At 46.0% G+C, this 20,000-nt stretch overlaps 1 protein-coding gene across 12 annotated transcripts in view; it reads right to left on the bottom strand.

Annotated features, from left to right (window-relative positions):
* LOC113578736 (cytoplasmic dynein 2 heavy chain 1) overlaps nucleotides 1–20,000 on the bottom strand; it is a 90,479-nt gene that overhangs the window by 27,245 nt on the left and 43,234 nt on the right. For 7 of the 12 annotated variants that reach the window (XM_035533954.1, XM_035533946.1, XM_035533945.1 and 4 more), the window contains exons 46-71: nucleotides 19,771–19,915; nucleotides 19,545–19,647; nucleotides 19,415–19,453; nucleotides 18,915–19,061; nucleotides 17,923–18,044; nucleotides 17,522–17,770; nucleotides 17,181–17,289; nucleotides 14,993–15,106; nucleotides 14,639–14,781; nucleotides 14,291–14,360; nucleotides 13,917–14,077; nucleotides 12,868–13,005; nucleotides 12,270–12,383; nucleotides 11,608–11,768; nucleotides 11,130–11,253; nucleotides 10,652–10,773; nucleotides 10,389–10,475; nucleotides 10,177–10,303; nucleotides 9,858–9,999; nucleotides 9,660–9,769; nucleotides 9,220–9,240; nucleotides 7,962–8,060; nucleotides 7,670–7,793; nucleotides 1,968–2,131; nucleotides 1,455–1,574; nucleotides 968–1,102 (exon numbers count right to left, since the gene is read on the bottom strand). In XM_035533954.1, coding sequence (XP_035389847.1) covers nucleotides 968–1,102; nucleotides 1,455–1,574; nucleotides 1,968–2,131; nucleotides 7,670–7,793; nucleotides 7,962–8,060; nucleotides 9,220–9,240; nucleotides 9,660–9,769; nucleotides 9,858–9,999; nucleotides 10,177–10,303; nucleotides 10,389–10,475; nucleotides 10,652–10,773; nucleotides 11,130–11,253; nucleotides 11,608–11,768; nucleotides 12,270–12,383; nucleotides 12,868–13,005; nucleotides 13,917–14,077; nucleotides 14,291–14,360; nucleotides 14,639–14,781; nucleotides 14,993–15,106; nucleotides 17,181–17,289; nucleotides 17,522–17,770; nucleotides 17,923–18,044; nucleotides 18,915–19,061; nucleotides 19,415–19,453; nucleotides 19,545–19,647; nucleotides 19,771–19,915 — 3,190 coding nt within the window. Of the gene's footprint in view, nucleotides 1–967; nucleotides 1,103–1,454; nucleotides 1,575–1,967; nucleotides 2,132–7,669; nucleotides 7,794–7,961; nucleotides 8,061–9,219; nucleotides 9,241–9,659; nucleotides 9,770–9,857; nucleotides 10,000–10,176; nucleotides 10,304–10,388; nucleotides 10,476–10,651; nucleotides 10,774–11,129; nucleotides 11,254–11,607; nucleotides 11,769–12,269; nucleotides 12,384–12,867; nucleotides 13,006–13,916; nucleotides 14,078–14,290; nucleotides 14,361–14,638; nucleotides 14,782–14,992; nucleotides 15,107–17,180; nucleotides 17,290–17,521; nucleotides 17,771–17,922; nucleotides 18,045–18,914; nucleotides 19,083–19,414; nucleotides 19,454–19,544; nucleotides 19,648–19,770; nucleotides 19,916–20,000 lie in introns of all 12 variants that reach the window. The other 5 variants (XM_035533948.1, XM_035533947.1, XM_035533950.1 and 2 more) reach the window with 4 other exon arrangements.

Consider the following 20,000-nt stretch of genomic DNA (forward strand, 5'->3'; position numbering starts at 1 on the left):
ATATTATAAGTCCTCGGGGCGGAATTTAGACTTTTGTGCAATGTCCTGCATCTCAAAACAGGTGAGGTGGTATGAAATGGGGCATCTATAAAAGGTTTTATGTATTGTGTCACATGACCCTGCCCGGTGAAGGACACAATGGGCGTTTTCAGAGTCTGAAAATGTAGATCATAGATTTGGAGTACCATACAAACACGGTGGATTTTTTGGTTGTATTTTTGTCTTCTTTTTTTTTTTAAAGTAGCTTCTACTCTGTGAAATTCATGTTTAGAAACGTATGGCAGAGCAAATAAGAGAAAAACAAACAAAAACAAACTTGATGAGCTTTGTTGTCACTGTGTGTGCTGTAGCATTCGTAAGATTGGTAAGGAGCTCAGCTTGTTTGTTGTTTTATTTGAATTAAAAATCTTTTAGATGTTTCTAAGGAGGACACCAAGAAGGCTGGCTAAGGACCAGACTGAAACGTGGCTAAGCAGCTAGCTGTTATTCATGCAAGTAACAGACATAATGGGCTACATCAATATGGCCAAACTGTAGCGTCAAATGCATTCATGCCACCCTCAGATTCCTTTCTTTAATGAAGAACATGAATATAACACATTCATATAAAACAACTCAATTTAATATCAGTTACTAAACTACTGGATTATAAAACAGACATAGGCTACTTGCAAATAAACCTAGCAGATACTTACACATGGCTTACTGCTTGCTAGGTGGAGTGGGTGGAGCATATTAAAGAGGGTGGAGCATGGTGCTAGTAACAGCAAAGTCATGGGTTCAGTTCCCAGTGAGCATGTATTTGTCCGGATAAGCCGCAAACATAAATCATTAATGGCGGACACCACAACGCACGCACGCTCAACACACGCCGCACACACACTGCTGTACATGAGCGTGCCTGTATTAAGCAGGAGGTAAACGCAGGAACCCCGTGCTGGGGTAGTGACGATACACACACGCTCACCTGGTCAAGAGACATCTGTAGTCTGTGAGACTCTACAAGAGCGTCATGGATCAAGGCACTGCTGGCCTTCGTCTGGTTCAGAGACTCAATCAGCTCTTTATTCTCCAGAATGTTACCTTGAGCTGTAGCTAGGGTCTGCACACACACACACACACACACACACACACACAGTATAACATTTATGAACCCTCCGTTTGTATTATGGGGATCCACATAATAAGACATAGTAATATTAACCGAGACACAGACACACACATTGTAAGGTCGTTGGAATATGTAATGGAAGTAATGCCATAAATTCCTATCTTATGAAGTTTAAAACATACAGTTTTGTGCTGATACTGCATAGTAATCGTAATTCTGTGACTTTCAAAGTTAGAAATCCTTTATCGTGTGGTTTCTGGAATTGGGGCCAGCCAATGTGAAGACAGCAGTGACAGCTCAGGGTTGAAGGACAGCACGCTGGACGTGCTGGGAGGATCAGTACCTCCAGCAGGGACTCTTCCAGCAGAGCAAGCTGAATCTTCTTCTCTTCCTCCTGCTGCAGCAGTCTGGTCTTCTCACGCTCCAGCTCAGGTCTCTCCTGCTGAATAGTCAATGCCAAGAGCTAAACACACACACACACGCACACGCACGGACGAGCACGCACACACACACACGCACACGCACGCACACGCACACACATGCACACACACACACACACACACACACACACGCACGCGCGCGCACGCACGCGCACACACACATGCACACACACGCGCACGCACGCACACACGCACGCACGCACACACACGCACGGACACACGCAGGCACACATACATGCACGAACACACACACGCACACACACACACACAGATCTTATTAAAGAATCTTTTCACACAGAGTTAGAGATTAGGATTAAATGATAGGAGTTCAGACTCAGCTGTGTTGACAGTGATATATAGCGAGGCTGAGATTACACACCTACATTAAAACAGCTATCTGAAGGCTGTGCGTGTACCTGTCCCCTCAGTCCTGATCTAGTTGTGCTGAAGTTTACTTCAGTAATTACGGATGCAGCATCAGGGGGGATGAAGGGACTGGGGTTCCGGGTTGCCAGAAACAGCCGAAAATCCTCGTTATAGTCAATGACTTTGTCTCCAATCTGCACCACATAGCGTGGACCTGAAAAAACCAATGAATCACTGAGCCACATTACAGCCCTGCTGAAGGGATAAACATCCATAGTTGAGAGGCAGGTCTCCATATCTTGGACCCAATAGTAACAGTATTTTGTAAGACAGAAATTGTAGAAGTCTCTACAGACCAAGGCAGCATTTAGAAACCGTGCTGCAGTTTGTGACTCTGACAAGACCTTTAAAATCTCATATTGATAATGTTGTTGTGACAGCGTTCTTCACCTAAGGAGCATAGCGTGACTCCCATTCTCCATCCAACTGCCAGATGACTCAAGCGTTTGTGTTTTTCTTTCTTAGACTATTAGAATTGTTTGCTCACAGGTTACTTAAAAACAATAGAGAGAGTGCAGCTCTTTTGACCCTAGTCAAAGGCTGCAGGGAGCTGAGGTGCACCAAAAAGGACCCCATATAGACCCGTCTGAGCACTGCTACTCTGCCTGCCCATTTCATTCAGCACAGATTTCAAAATCTATTTATTTTTCTTTGAAAACTCTTCATGGCCCAGCACTTTCAGATATGCCCGAAAGCCTGACAAACAGTATATTCCAAATCAAGTTTTAAGATGTTTCTACTACTTACAGGAAATCATTTTGCAGGACATTCAAGGATTTTCACAGGAGGCTCCGAGAAGGTTTTCAGTGACGGACATGCATGTCGGTAGCTGCTAAGAGAAGGCTATCTACCAACGCGGTGTCTAGTCTCGTGCGTGACTGGCTTATGCAGCAGCAGGTTTGGACTGTTACAGAGCAGGAGCATGCGTGACGCTACGCAATCTCTCACATCCCCTTAGCTAATGTACGGACTGACTGAAACACACCCTCTGCAAACCATTCATCAGCCACTTATCACAATCCGCTCAGGATTTCATCTCTGCTAGTCTCATGGCTATGGCCTTTATTCATGAAGCCTCTTGGAGTTGGATCTAGGGTCATATATTTTTTTCTCATTGGCTTTGATAATGCTGACACAAACAGATTCTAGAACAGCACCCTTACACCGAGAAACTTCTTGGATGCGAGCCAAGCCTCTTTTGCAAAAAGATTCTGCAAATAAAATTCATATAAATCAACAACACTAGATAGTCACTAGTAATAAATGGTCAGATTATCTTTTTCACACTACTTTTCTGTTTTGTTTTGGGGGTTTTTTTGGGGGGGGTTGTTTTATTTTAAAATAATGAAACTGCAACATTAATCGAACAAATAATTTTCCTTGTTTTATGTAACAGAAAAGACACATTAGTGATGCTATGTGGCAGTTTATGAGGCAGTCACTGACTACATGTCCATTTTAATAGGTGCCTTAAGATTCACGATATTTCTTAGAAGATGTACTTCTTAGAAGATGAACCTGCGACTGTTTTGGTGTTTCTCCTTGCTGGACAGCAATTCAACTTCTCTAGTCTCTGGACTGCCATTATTTCTTCACTAGAAACAGAAGTTACCTCATGATGGGGTCCAGCTATGTCAATTGTTTAAGTCTCTGCTAGGACTCTGCTAGTACTGTGTCTATAACAGCCGCATACTTGTATGATAGGCATTTGATTTGGAGAACGTCATGACGTTCTGCTGTTTTTCAGCCATGCCTGCCATCACATCCTTTTCACAGTCTCCCTTTTGTCTGAGTTAAGATCCTTTCACGCTTTTATTCAGCATGTCGCAGTGTGCTTCTGCTGTATTCCCTCTTTCCTCATCACCACGACCTCCTTGTTAGCATTCCACATGTGTCTTGTTCACCTGTTAATTCACATGTGTATATATGCTCCTCTGTTACTTCCTTTTGTTGCTGGTTCTTGTTGCGCTGTAAGTGTGTCCTACCATGTTGTTATTTAAAGGACTTTATCTTCAATGGCGTGTGTTAATCTTTGCTTTACGTTTGAGCGTTTAACGTCTTTTGCTTTTGTTTTCATGAAACAGTTTTGTTTACTGAAAGATTGACTATCCCTTGCATCTGCCCATCCTTGTCACAGAATAACCAGCTCAACGAGGATGCAGCTCAGTGGTTAAGGTACTTCACTTGTAATCGGAGGGTTGCTGGTTCAAGCCCCTCCACTGCCCAGTTGCTACTGTTGGGCCCCTGAGCAAGACCCTTAACCCTCAGGGCTCCCAGAAGTTTGTCTAACCAGCTCTTTCTCTCCCCCATGCCAGGTGCAGGTGTTCTTCCTCCAGATGCAGGCCCTACTGCATTGTGTGCGTCCTGCGTTCCTTTGGGCTGAACTCCATTTACAGACGGAGGCTCAGCTGTGTCCTGCTTGTCGCCGTGCCCAGCTCCAAGGAGCTCCCGTCGGCAGGCTCCCAGGATTCTTCCTCGTCTGGCTTCCAGGATGGTACCACCCTCACCGAACCCTGTATCAGGGAGCTCGGCCAGTGCCTCCTGTCAGGCTAGGCCCAGGCCCTTCTTCTCGGCCTCCAGCCCTAGTCCCAGTTACAGTCACCCTCACTATCCACATCACTGGCCCTGTTCCTGGTCCAGTCCTGCCTGTCCCACTGTGGAGCAGCAAGTCCTGTCCATCCCTACCCAGTCCACTGTTCCTTCTCCGACAGCAGCACCGGTTCTGGCTCGGTTCTTTGCCCGCTTGTCTCCGCCGGGCCCCGGATCCTGCCTTGTGGCGCCATATGTTGCCACTCCCCCTTGTAAACAAGCCACATCTGTATCTCATTCCCCTGGTAATTCGTGTGTATATATGCTCCTCTGTTTCTTCCTTTTGTTGCTGGTTCTTGATGTGTCCTACCATGTTGTTACTTCAAGGATTGTTTATCTTGAATGGCGTGTGTTAGTCTTTGCTTTACGTTTGAGGGCTTTAACATCTTTTGCTTTTGCTTTCATTGACCTCTGTTGTTGATTAAAAGATCGACTCGCGCCGGCATCCTGCCCGCCCTCATTGCGGCTCCTTTTCTTTTCTCATCGTTTGCAGATTCAGCTTACAGGTAGTGATTCAGGTCAGATTCAGTCTTCCAGGTACTGGCCATAGTACATCTGTACTGTACATAGTACTGTCCTACAATGCTGCATGAGTGATTTTGGTTGTGTGCCTTCACACAGGTTTTCTGAACCAAGCACTGAGATACCAAAGTCCCGTCTTTCACATTTTGCACCAGCATGTCCTCGTTAGTACCTCGTTCAACTTTTGCTTGTCTATGTCTCAACACACAATTGAGCAGGCTCCGCAGATCTGCATAGTCTGTTTTGCCACAAGCAAATCTTCCAACAAATGTGTTCAGCCTGTAGGAGTAACTGTTTTTAGACAAAATCCTGGAGTTTTGTTTTTTGTGGGGCAGTGTGGCGTGAGCAAGGAAAGCATTGCTCTTAGAGGCTGCACTGTTGCGCAGAACACCACCTGGAATCAAACAGATGTGGAGGAACATTACAAACACACTCTCTACCTCATTCACTATGGCCAGTGGATCCAGAGAGCTTATGTACCTTACCACAGCAAAACTGAGAAGGCTTTTCTCAAGCATTTTCTTGGTGGTTTTTGAAAGATAGCCATTGCTTCTTGACTTACTGTATGAACAGTTTCAGGCAGGATCTCTTAGCTCGGATCTTCCTTGGTGGCAAACGCTAGGTGAAGCTATTTAAGTGATGAGTTTGTCAAGGTCAAGCATTTGGAGAGACGTCTAGGTATTGTCAAGCATCTCCTCTTTGAAGAAGCATGAGAGCAAGCTCCTCACAGTAGCTTCAAGCTCTTTTGCCAAAAATGTTTGAAAAGCCTCTAGGTTTAAGCTATCTTGCTATCTAGGCAAAATAACATAGCTTTACTTCAGGTAGGGGGATCACGAGTGGCCTCTTTCACCAGAACATATGTTCCTGACACTGGCACTTTGCTCTTAGTTTCTTCTAGCAGTTTTATAAACGTCTGTACAGATGGCCATGTGTTGATTGCATGCTCTGTCACTGCCACATCCTCCACACCCTGGGACCTCGGAATTTTAAAGGGAAAATTGTGGGTATCGGTGAAGTCATCTTGTGTACCAGGGCTGTTGAGTGATAACTGCAAAAAGGCTCTCGGTTTTTCTCCGATCTTCCGAGTGTCTTTTTTGCCCTGCTGAAAGAATATCATGAAGACCGAATCATCAAATCTCTTGTATTTGAGTCTTGTCTGCTCATGTCCACATCCAGCAACCTCATAAATGTCCAGTGTGTGTTGGACATCCATGATCATTGGCCAGTGAGGGACCATTCCTAACCTTTTCCACTGCATGGGTGTGTCCCAGAGTCCATGTAATGCACAGCCACCTTATCCTCAAACTACCTCCTATTGTAGACAACCGCATCCATTTGCTCTGCCTAACTGAGTTTAGACATTCATCACAGAAGATGACATAGCAATCCGACTGCTTGATATCCTTAACCAGCTGCTCATTGAAATGTGGGGCCAAGCCAGAGCGGGAGAATTCCTGAGTGCTGTGACCATCTGGAAACATTTGTGAAAGAAGCTCCGACATGTCTGAACAAGAGTGCACTGAGAAATGTGACAGTACAATCTTTATTGCACAACAATTCCCTGCTTCTAATATAGCTTGGCTTGAAAAATGAGTTGACATTGTTGAGCAGCCTTGGGTTCCTGAACCTGTGCCCTCACCAACATCTGTGTTTGATGAATGTGGCTCTTTGCTTGAATGACTTGGCTGATCTGATTGTTCTGTTCTTCCCTGACTGACAGCCTCTTTAGAATTTGCTGTGGGAGCTGAGTCTCTTGTAAAATCTATCATACGAGGCCCACTGAGTAACAGCCTTGCCTTTTTATGCCCCTGGCCTTGTGTATGACTTTGGACTCCAGAGATGCCAATGTTATATATGTCAAAGGACTGCCTGTAAAACAGTGTTGGCTGCCTGCTACTTCTCATAACTAGTGCTTAAACCGCTGATCTTTCTTCTAAAAAATTCTGGTGTTTCACACAAAGAAACAGACAGACGTGTCTTCTGGATAATGTTGAAGACTTTACCCTTAATAAAGACTTTGCTCTCTCACTTTTGTATCCTGTCTCCATTCACTCGACAATAAGGAATGTGTGAGCTTAAAATGGTTAGCAGGGGTATTTTAACATTTGAACTACAATAAGACTTGTAGACAATTACTGATATTTTCAAACTAGTTTAATTTCGTTGCTGTTTTAAAGCAACCTGCTAGGAAGTCGCATGTTAATGACACAGCATTTCAGTCTTCTAAAAATGTGTCTATAAAGCATTTAGTCCAGTAGTTCTCGACTCTTAGCAGCTTTCGTGCTGAACCTTCACGAGGTGTTTACATAATTTGCAGTGAAAGGCTGCCAAATTCACTCCTTACTCTTGTTTTGGTGGATAGATGAACATGTGACAGCGCGATGGATGAAAAGCACGATGAAAGGAAGGATTGATGAACGCATGCAGACCTGCCAACTTCCGAAAAAGTGATTACGGTAGCTCGACCACTCGTGCGTGCGTCACGAATGACAGAGGAGAGAGGAAGGCTTACAGCGTGGACGGGATGACTTATGAATGAACAAGACAAACGGATGCATGAACGGACAGGTGCTGAACTCACCCTGTGCGATTAGGTCTCTTCGCAGTAGGGGGTAAAGCACGGGCTCCACGCCGTCCAACTCCTGAATGATCAAAGTCTTCCCAAAGCGCACTGCCAGCTCTAGCGCAGTCATAAAATTAGAGTCCTGAAAGAGCAAGACAGGGAGACGATGGAGGGAGATGAAGAGAGGGTAGACGTGTTGAAGTCAGCATTGGTAAAACAGCTGAGCTGCCTCTGAATTGGCTGAAATGTAGAACAAGTGACACCATGGTGCTACAGAGAGATTGTGATGGGTGCATGTATACGTGCGTACCTGTTGGTTAATAACGTCTAGCCGATGCTCTTTTAAGTGAGTGCGTAACCACTCAGTCGCACGTGAGGAAGGATCTATCAGGAACGGGCATGCCACACTCTACACACACAGAGACACATGGAGACCCAGACCCACTGCATGAGAGAATAGCAATTGCAATAATACATAAGCTTGGAATGGGTAAAAAGTGTACTGCCAAATAAGAAATAATGCATGGAAGGTTTCTGGAGCTTCAAGATGGACAGGCAAAAGTGCTGAACTCATCTGAACTCTGCTAACGTATTCTCTTTCTCCCTTTCCATTCTTCCTGTTCAATCATTCGCTGCATTGGCTCTCCATCCAATCACAACACCGTCACCATAGGAGCAAAAAATAAGCCCAAAGTTTAACGCAGGCTTACAGACCAAGGCTTCTGTACTAGGGATCTGTGTTCTATGTTTATCTCAAAAGATAAAGGAGCCAGAAACTATTTAGTTTAAGGTCTCTGCATGCATCAGAGCTTATATCAACCACAGCTATAATAACACTAGCATCACCTACACCGACACCCAAGTCTTTCCTGAGGCCTTAAACTAAAGAGTTTTAAAAATCACTTCGGTTCCAGGTAGGGTTGTTTGGGTGTGATGATTTCACGGTTATATGTGTAATCACGGTGTATGGACTGAGAGCTTGGGAGCCTCTCCCTCTGGACTCCCCCTAAATGGCACTACAGCAGTCTGAACAGCTTGGGTCTGAGCAGGTGAACATGATACCTCTCCCCTTTTTGCTCTGTTTCAGCTTATAATGATAAAATGATATGTGATAAAAAAAAATTAGATTGTTAGAAAAATTATGATAAAGTTCTTAAAATGTTATACAGACTTGTACATATCTAAGAATTATTCCTATAGGGAGTATATTGGCTAATTAGCAATTGGTTTTGGCTAATTGGTAATTATTGTCAAAGCAAAAATTAACTGATAAAGTCAAATTACAGTTTTAAGATATTAGGTGAATTTAGCTATACCTATTCATGTAGTGACTGACATAATTTAAAGTTTTCCATTAATTTTCACCATTGGCTTGTGTGTTTTTAAAATTGGCAATATCATGATGCTGTGAGACAGATACTTTTAGACTAGATTATCATACCGTGAAAATTTCCAACCGTAACACCCCTAGTTCCTGGTCATTATGTACAGGACAGGTGTCATGACGCCTCTGTGTCTATTCAGTCCCTCTACAGTATGAGCTCAGCACCAAACACGTGCACTCTTACCTGGGTTTTTAGTGCTGTGATCTGGGAATAGCATGAGAGAGACAGGCAGACACACAAAGGCTCAGTATATTGCCTAATGACTTATAAATGACTAATGAATGACTTATGAATGATTTATATATGACTTATGAATGATTTATATATGACTTATGAATGATTTATGACTTTATAACACTGATGGCAAACAATTAAACAATCATAAATGTGTTATAAACAAACCATTCTAGGCCCATATACAACAGCAAACAAACTGCAGCGACAGCAATACATGTACAATGTAGTGGAAGTAAGCAAAACAGAGAATAGTAAGTGTTTCAATAGTCAGTAAGTGTGATTACATCAATGACACTGATGTTTTCCATGGATGGGGTCATCACATGGTTGAGTGAGTGACTGAGTGAGCGAGCGTGCATGTGTGTGTGTGAGTGTGTGTGTGATACCTGTAGGATAACTAGAGCGTTTTCCATGGACAGGTCATCAGATGGTAACCCTTCACTCTTCCAGATCAACTGCTCACTCTCAGAGCACAAGAAGTGACGCAAGTCAAATTCTGCCAGTCACAAAACAGTAGCCATCAACCAAACTGGACACATCGACCAAAGTGTGTGTGTGTGTGTGTGTGTGTGTGTGTGTTGTACTCTGTAATCCTGAGTTGTCCATCCAGGTGTGTAGGCTGGCTCTGCGCTCGTTCTCTGGTGCTGCTGACAGGTATGTGATGAAGGCTGCTGCCAGCAGAACTCTCTTAGGAAGAGTGTCCAACTCCTCACTGATCTCCTCCATCTGCACACGCGTAAGCGCGCACACACACAGACACGCACACACACACAGCAGCAAACCACACACACAGTTACAGCAATGTTGCAGAGAGACTAGGTGGAGCAAATACAAGAAGATAAGAAACACTGCAGAAGTTTACAACACGGCCCGTCACACGCTCAGAAGCGCGATGGTGCAGACCTGTGTGTTCCAGCGCGTGTGTTCTCCATCCAGCTGGTGGATGAGCTTCTCAGCGGCACTGATGGTCTCCTGAGCTCTGCTAACATCAGCCTCCAGCTTTGCAGCTTCAGTAGTACGGCACTGGAACCTGGGAGACACACGCACACACATCAAAACCAGGGGAGATCTTTAAAGCTAAGAGAGTGCATCCAGAGACTGAACACCAGCAGTACTTCTCTTTCAGCTCCAGAACTCTTTCCCCTACAGAGTTGAGCTGAGCCTCCAGCTTATTTTTCCGGCTCTCCGTCTTACGCAGGTTCCTGAGGGAGAGAGATCCAGAGGGAGAGAGGGAGAGAGGGACCAGACACAGTGACAGAGGGATTTGGGCTTTATGTTCACTATGTAGTTCTACATGGTTTCTTATATACATTGTCTCAAACACCATAAAAAGGCTGTAGAAGTGTGTGTGTGTGTGTGTGTGTGTGTGCATACTGACTCCACGAGTTGTGCTTGCTCTAACTCCAGTGGCTGTATTTTCTCCAGAACGTGCGAGTACTGTACGTTAGCCTTCACCCAGGCAGCCAGAGGAGCAGCAGCTGCACTAGCTCGCTTCGCATTCTAGAACATACACGCGTGCACACGCACACACACACACACACACACACACACACACACGCGCACACAAACAAAATCTCATTGAGATTCTGCTCACTGTTGAGAGGTCTTTAAACTGCGTGCAGCCTGTCAGCCTGAATCAGGTCCACAGCTGCATTTCCACACGGGAAAGAGCTACGAAGTCCCAGACAGAGTCAAAGCTTTCAGCTGGCAGGACTCTTCTTTCCCAATCACCAGCACACTCATCCAGCTGCACCCTTCTATGCCCATGGGAAGCCAGGACAGAGCAGGAGGCTTCTCCATGCAGGCCCCCGAGCTGACTGTATGCACGTGTGCGTCTGTGGGTGTGTGTGTGAGACCTTTGGGTCGAAGGAGGCCTTGTTCCTGTGAAGCAGGTCTTCTACGCTTTGGCGGATCTCGTGTGCGATGTTTCGGGCATCGAACGTTGCGATGTCCTCTCTCACGCCTCGCTTGGCTAAGAAACTAACCCACCCAGACAGCAACACATTCATACAGACTTTAACGGCTGAGAAAGAAAGACATCACTGTGTGTCTCCATTTACCAGTAGTGCGATAGCAACTGTGTTAAATAAAAGTTAGTTATCTTCTCCCTCCTCCTCACACCCTCTCTCTACGCCTCTCTCATGTGCTCCTTCTTTTTCTTCTCTAAAGTTCTAAAATGCGTTATAGGCATGAACCTTGCAAATTACATTGTTAAAAAAACAAAACAAAACATAAAAATGGTAGGACCAGCTAATAAAGTTATTAAAAATAAAAAAGAAATATTCCCCTCCCTCTCCCTCTCTTTCTCCCTCCATCCCTCTCACCCTCCCTCACCTCTTCATGCTGACCCAGGATGTGTCGAACATTCCCATGAGCCTCAGCACTCCCTCCAGGATGTCCCTGATGACGTCAGGGGGCATGCGCAGAGAGCGGATCTCTGACAGAGACTCGGGCTTAATGTTGCCAACAGCGTGCTTTGCCTCCTCAACCAGGGGCTGTGTGCAAGAGCAATCAAACAGAAGCCATTATACTACACACAGAGGGCTTTATTAAGGAGAACTCTGGAGCCCAGCGGGTTACGGTGAAGACTGCTCGTATCGATCGCCCTCGTTCTGGTGGAAGGCGCGCTGTTACTCTCAGGGCCTCCTTATGGCCGCTGTGGTGAGGTTTTGCATGGTGCACGGTCTCCATATCAAGTTATTCGTTTGTTTAATGAAAATCAAGAAATTGCATCGCCGTCCTGTGAAGATCGGAACTTGCGCTGCAATGCGATAAAAGAAAATGAGGCTTGGGAACAGAATAAAAATGTTCAATTGCCTTTCCACACTGAAGACCTGTGCGTTCTTATGGCGTTGGGGAATCTACAGAGTTTGGGAAATTTGCACGATGAAATGAAGCAGAAAGAAGAAGCGTGCCCACAGCAGCATCTGTGAATCTCTGGTCACTCTGCTGTCCTGCGTGCTACAGGAAGGCCATGGGCACCTCTTTCAGCTGACCTGCACTTCTTTCAGCTCGTCGTCGATCTTCTTCTTACGCTCCGCGATCTTGGCCACCTCCTGAGCCATTTTCTCCTTCACCTTCTCCATCTCAGTCTTCTGATCACTCGCATTCTGAAACACACACAGCACACTGCTGATCTATACATCCCGAGTGTGTGTGTGTGCGTGCTACAGCTCTTGAGAGCAGAGGCATCAGCCTCACACACTAATTAAGCCTTTAGATCACTGAACATGTCAGCTGTCATGTGCTCTGAGCCCCTGTGTAGCCCCTGAAGCTGCAAACCTCTCTGAGTGAGACAGAAGAAGAGATAGGCAGGGAGAGAGAGTCACAGAGAGACAGTAACAAAAAGATAAAGAGAAGAGACCAGCAGAGACAGAATAAATATCTCCAGCAATTGCTGAACGTGTACCCTTTAATGTTAGAGGTTTAAGCACAAGAATGCAGTAGACTGAAATAATCGTCACAAAAGAACTTCTGTTATGGAGTTCCAGCTCACTACTGGTTCAGTACTAGAACCAGTTCCACTCAACACCCCATAACGCACACCATCAGCCACGCCCACACCTACAGCCACACACCCTCAGCCACGCCCACCTGCATGGACATGGTGATCTCTTGCAGGGCTGCATCGGCCTCGGCCTGCTTGGTCTTCAGTAGAACACTCTGCTCAGCGGCCCGCCTCTTCAGTTCATCAACCAATGACTTTGCTTCATTCAGCTTAGCCACGCCCGCCTACACATGCACATGAAGGAGAATAATGTGGAGCTGGATACCATACAAATATTTTTCCGCTCATTTTTGCCTATAAAATTCTTCTTCGTGCTGTTTTAAAAGTTCTCTTTACTCTGTATTAAAGAGCCAATCTACACCAGCCACAGAGGACATTGTAATAGTTTTACGCAGAAGACACATTTTTGTTAATGTTAAACTCTGGGGAAATCAGTTATAATGATTCAAAAATTAAATGAAACTAAAAATCACTTTTTGTTCTGAGCAAGATTTAGTGGACTCTCCTCCAGCATTTGCCTGTCCATCAAACGGGTTGCCATGGAAATAATATCTCCAGGCTGCGTCAGTTCATAGTGTGCACAGCGCCAACTGCAACCATCTGCAAGATGCAGTAAGGTGTCTCAAGCTGATCCAAAGTTGAGAAGTCAGGAAGAGAAAAATCGCACTGCCGCACTGCCGCACTGCCGCCAACGACGCTGTCATCGTTATGTTTGGACCCAACCCACTTTACGGATAATGAATATTAAAATCGCAATCGTTACATCATGCAGCCCTGTACACAAGCCACGCCCACATGACTTTTAATAAATCTGAATGACAACATGGGAGACTGCAGTATTGACAGTGGAGTTCATCTTTGATTTGAGTTTCATTAGACTGCCCCTACTGCTACTCACAGCCATCACGGTCTCATTTTTACCTGCATTTTCCTGTGGGACAAAAGTTTTAACAGATGAATTTAGAAAGTGCTACTTAAAATTAAAAATTAACCAAATACTATATGTTCTAGCACACGTTTCTCTGTGTGTGTGTCCATGTGCTGAGTCAGAACTTTTGGCTTGCTGCTGAAGGTTGTCCAGTACACAGTGTGTGAGTGTGTGTGTATGTGGATGTGTGTGTGTCAGTGTGTCTACCTGCAGGTGCTGCTGTCTCTGAGTGAGGTCCTTCTGCTTGCTGCTGTAGATGGACTGGTACACTCTGAGGAAGCTCAGATAGTGGCTGGGTGTGGCCCTGTACTCACGACAGGACTCATGGATCTTCAGGAATGAGTGAAAGAAATCCGCCTGTACCGAAGCTATGAAAGCAACCAATCAGGCATTAGCAAACCTGTCAACTTACATGAGAACCAATCAAAAACATCAGTCTGCACCTAGTTTGTGAGGTGTCTGAACGGCCAATTACTCATTACAGACACACTTGCCCACATGTGCGCACACACACACTCACACACACACGCGCACACGCACGCACGCACACACGCACACACTCTCCTGTGCGTGTGTCATACCTAAACTGTGCTTTTTTTTATCTGAGCTCTTCTCCTGTTTTTCCATCCCAGCCAAAAACATCTCAGGGATCTGCAACACATGACAACAAATACTCATTACACACACACAAATACACACACACACACACACACACACACACATATGCACACATATGACTGCAGTATTGACAGTGGAGTTCATCTTTGATTTGAGGTTCATTAGACTGCCCCTACTGCTACTCACAGCCTTTAGTTCCCATCATCACGGTCTCATTTTTACCTGCATTTTCCACAATTCACACTTCCACTCTATACACACACTCACTACACACAACACTCTTAGCAATGTCAGGCTTAATGTTGCTCTACCTTCTTCATGCTGCTCTCAGACCAGCCCTCCATCCAATGCACACAGCACTTCCTGTACAGTGCTGGGTTGCTCTCACAGTTAATAGTGAAATGTTCATTAGTGCAGTCCATTATCAGCACCACATGGAGGTTTTGCTGGACACCTACATAGATACCCACACCAACAGAGCGCGCACACACACACACACATGCGTACACACATGCATACACACACACACACACACGCACACACAAATGAAAGGTCAAGCCAGTGTATGTCCCATAACACTGTCCCTGATTTTATAAAACAAGACATAAAATACTAACTCAGTAATGTAACTCAGTGTGTATGTCCGTGTGCATGTGTGTACTAACGGTGGGAGAAGTAGTTGAAAATGGGTCCGGTGAAGGCATCCTGTGAAGCCTGATCCTTCAGAGACAACAGTAATGGCTCCAACTCTTCAGTAGAATACAACCCAGGAACCTCACCTGTAGAACGAACACACACACACACACACACACACACACACACACACACACACACACACACACACACACACACACAGTGGAATGTACCTCAGGCAACCCAAAACAGGTGGGGTGTCCTTAGCCATCAGAGCCCCTTCAGCCTTCACTGCAGTGCAGTTTGGGTGATGGTTGATTTGGATCATTTCTAAAGTGAAACTGGATTCTCTTCTGAGAGCACATGAGTAATGTATGTGGGTTTTCATAAACTGTCATAGAAATGTCACAGAAGTATTTGTAAAGCTGTGTGTGGCTTTGAGGTTTAACAGTTCATGAAGGTTTAAATGACTTTCTGTGGCAGTTTGCAAACCACCGTTTAGTGAAATAGGGGAAAATGTGTAAAAAGGGCTGTGATTTCTCCAGGAAGATGTAAGATGTCAAATTAAAGCTGACCTTTGGCCCTTTGACCTCATAACGATTGCTTTAATTCAAACCCAATGTTCAGGAATAGACAGTAAAACTATGTCTAAGCACTAATGTCTAAGATGCACCATATCTTACATGTATGGAAATTTCAGTGATTTCCAAATAAGGCTCTTTGTACAGCGTTTCCATCAATATGTCCAAATAGAAACTATACAGGATGTAATGGAATCATAAGATATTTCCCCAATAAACAAGCACAACCCCCCCAAAGCTGCCCTCTCCCAGACCTCACCAGACACAGGCTAGAACAGAGCACCAAGCAGGCTCTGATACAGAGCAGCGGGCAAGCTCCAATATAGAGCACGGGGTGGCTCCAATAGAGCTCTAGAGTGGCTCTAATAGCTCTACTACATAGCACCTGGATGGATCTAATATAGTGCCTGGAGTGACTCTAATATAGAGCACCAGGGTGGTTCTAATATAGAGCACCAGGGTGGTTCTAATATAAAGCACCGGGGTGTTTCTAATATAGAGCACCGGGGTGTTTCTAATATAGAGCACTGTGGTGGTTCTAATATATAGCACTGGGGTGACTAATATAGAGCACCGGGGTGTTTCTAATATAGAGCACTGTGGTGGTTCTAATATAGAGCACTGGGGCGGCTCTAATACAGAGCACTGGGGTGACTCTAATAAAGAGCACTTGAGTGGTCCTAATATAAAGCACTGGGGTGGTCCTAATATAGAGCACTGGGGTGGTCCTAGTATAGAGCACTGGGGTGGTCCTAATATAGAGCACTGGGGTGGTCCTAGTTTAGAGCACTGGGGTGGTCCTAATATAGAGCACTGGGGTGGTCCTAATATAGAGCACTGGGGTGGTCCTAGTATAGAGCACTGGGGTGACTAATATAGAGCACTGGGGTGGTCCTAATATAGAGCACTGTGGTGGTTCTAATACAGAGCACTGGGGTGACTCTAATATAGAGCACTTGGGTGGTCCTAATATAGAGCACTGGGGTGGTTCTAATATAGAGCACTGGGGTGGTTCTAATATAGAGCACTGGGGTGACTAATATAGAGCACTTGGGTGGTCCTAATATAGAGCACTGGGGTGGTCCTAGTATAGAGCACTGGGGTGGTCCTAATATAGAGCACTGGGGTGGTCCTAGTATAGAGCACTGGGGTGGTCCTAATATAGAGCACTGGGGTGGTCCTAATATAGAGCACTGGGGTGGTCCTAATATAGAGCACTGGGGTGGTTCTAATATAGAGCACTGGGGTGACTCTAATATAGAGCACTGGGGTGGTCCTAATATAGAGCACTGGGGTGACTAATATAGAGCACTGGGGTGGTTCTAATATAGAGCACTGGGGTGACTCTAATATAGAGCACTGGGGTGACTCTAATATAGAGCACTGGGGTGGTCCTAATATAGAGCACTGGGGTGGTCCTAATATAGAGCACTGGGGTGACTAATATAGAGCACTGGGGTGGTTCTAATATAGAGCACTGGGGTGACTCTAATATAGAGCACTGGGGTGACTCTAATATAGAGCACTGGGGTGACTAATATAGAGCACTGGGGTGACTCTAATATAGAGCACTGGGGAGATCCTATTATAGAGCACTGGGGTGACTCTAATATAGAGCACCAGGCAGGTTCACACTAACCTGAGGACAGGAGACTGTTGACCATCTCTAGGAAGGAGGGATGAACGAACTGATAATCTTCCAACAGCAGCACCGTCTGCTGCCCTTCGATGCCAGCTAACTGCATCACCTTTGGGGGGAAGAGAAAGAGGAAGGGAGAGAGGGAGAGGGAGAGAGAGAGCGAGAGAGAGAGACAGAAGACAAACATTTACATCACAGGGAGGAGTCAGTATATATGCACAACTGCACGCACAGGAGTAATCCCCCTTTTGTTGAGAGGAATACATGCGCAGGCTACCACGGGCGCTCAGGGACATGGACAGAGGCAGAGGAGGGAGGAAGGTAACCGAGGCAGCTCTCACGGTTTTCAGGTCCGCTCTGAATTGCTTGAGGCCATAGGAGCGGGATATTTTGGGCGTGAAGAGCGTGGCGCCGTGCATGTGGCTGACCACGCTCACGGCTGTGCGGCGACCCACTCCGCTCCGGCCGGCCAGCAGCAGGGACCCTCCCGGCCGGCTCAGAACCCGGTCCGCCTGCGCCATGTAGTCCAGGACCTCCGGGAAGAGCAGGAGCTCCATCTCACGGTTGTCACGCCCATACAGCGCAACACCCTGAGAGAGAGAGAACTGTACATTTACATGGCCACAAACATGTGCACAGTGCATCTCGATTTCGCACGCACAGAACCATGCACAGCAACACACGTGCGCATGCACACAAACGCACGCACGCACACAGCAACCCAATATCCTCTCCGTCCAACCTTGCGAATAACCTCGGTGAGGTCGGAGGTGTTGAGGCGGCCCAAGGGTTTGCCGTAAGGGGGGGGTGGCTGACCAGGGACCCGCCCCTCGTGACTCGCTCCCCATGTCACAAAGTACGTGTCTAAAAACAAAGAAAAGCAAACACTCAGGAACACTCACCTCCAGCCAATCAGATAACTGGTTCTGTGTGCATGCGCATGCAATGCCTAATACAGCCATACACACCAGCCAGCTCATGAAAGAATGACCATTGTGTCTCGACCTTTACTGAGAACTGGTTCACATCACAGGCATGTTAAAGCAGACCAGCCACCCCACACAGATCTTTCTCATCATTTCCTTTTCACACTGATGCACAGAGGTCTGTGTAGGATAGAATTCTCAGCCTTTATAGGCAAGTGCTTACACCTAACCTCACATCTTAACTCCTGGGTTAAAGAACATTGAACTGGTAACTACTTGAAGTTTTGGGAAGCTTTTTCGGTTTGTGTAGATGTCTGCAGGGTGAACCACTCACTCCCCTCGCCCACAAGCGGCTCACGCCACCACAAACCCCCTTTTGGGTTAGCAGTGAACATCCCTCATCGGGATCACCCGATCCACCACGTACATTTACATTTGTGCCGTTTAGCAGACACTCTCATCCAGAACAACATCCATAAGTGCTTTGTCATCTACTCATCGAATGCACCCTAGCCAATACAGTAGGTTAGAGTCCAAGATACAATAGGACTAGGATACTGCTCAATACAGGAGTCAATACCTAGAAAGAATTTCAAAATGAGCACAAGATCAATACTGGAATACTGGAAAATAAGTGCTAAAAGGGTTCGATGAATCAATTAATAGTAGTGCTGTATTTCCATGAGGGATCAGTGGTCATTTAAAATACTTCACAAAAAGAGTGTGTGTATGTGTGTGTGTGTGTGTGTCAGAGAAAGACAGACAGAGAGAGGGAGAGAGTGAGAGAGGGTGCGAGGGACCGTGTTACCTGACAAGTTGTCAAGCACGTCTGAGCTCCAGTCCCCTCTGATGATGGAACTCAGTATGTTGTCAAATGTGTTTAAGTCTTTACTGGAGACAATCCTGTCTCTGAACAGCCGGTGAGCCTCATAAACGACCACCTCCAACACAGAGTCTGCAGGTACAATGCATTTACCTACACACACACACACACACACACACACACACACACACACACACACACACACACACACACATCCTCTTAGATGGAAGCAAGTGAAATCCAGCTGAACAGGTGAAGAGATGCATCATTGTAGGTGACGTACCTTAAATACTCAGGCGTAGCATTTTGGAGGGGGAGAGAGGAAGAGATCAGTACGTTGTATGCACTGACAGACAGAGACGCTTAAGTGTGGATTGATTTATAAAGGGGTGTTAGCGCTACTTAATGCAGATTAATGTCACAATTTCGATCATCTCGTTGCCGTTTCAGGTGCTGCTAACTGATCCGACCTGCTCCTCACTCACCGGTAATGGAAACGCCGGGAGAGCGAACGGCAGAAAGACCTCGGGGCAGAGGTGGGAGGTGGGGGGGGGGCACATGTCAGGTGAGCTGGGTCTCTGCGGTTAGCGATAATATTCAGTGACTAGCACTCACCTGCCGTCAGGTCGTATCTGAGCAGGCTCAGCACCCACTGAGTCAGCACACATGGTGTGAACAGGTAATGACTATGGTCATCCACAGTGAACTTAGCCTTTACCTGAAACACATACATGCACACGCGCACACACACACACACACACACACACGTACAGTCAACAGGTACACACATATTGACTTGCCAATCATCTATCAGACTGAGGAGTGACCAGTCAGAGCACACCTGCTCATAGATCTGCACCAATGAGCCGGAGAGCTGGTGGATTCTCCCAGCGGCGCTCCAAGTTGGGTGATCTCCCAGAGTTCTCTGCAACACTGGTGACAGATATGCACTATAGATCGTCTGCAGCTGCTCCTTGTCAGGATAACTGCAGACAGTGCACACACATGCATACACACACAAGTTTACATTTCACAGAAGACAAACAAGGAATGACAAACAAGGAACTCACT

This window comes from Electrophorus electricus, chromosome 15, assembly GCF_013358815.1.
Source record: "Electrophorus electricus isolate fEleEle1 chromosome 15, fEleEle1.pri, whole genome shotgun sequence".
Classification (NCBI taxonomy): domain Eukaryota; kingdom Metazoa; phylum Chordata; class Actinopteri; order Gymnotiformes; family Gymnotidae; genus Electrophorus; species Electrophorus electricus.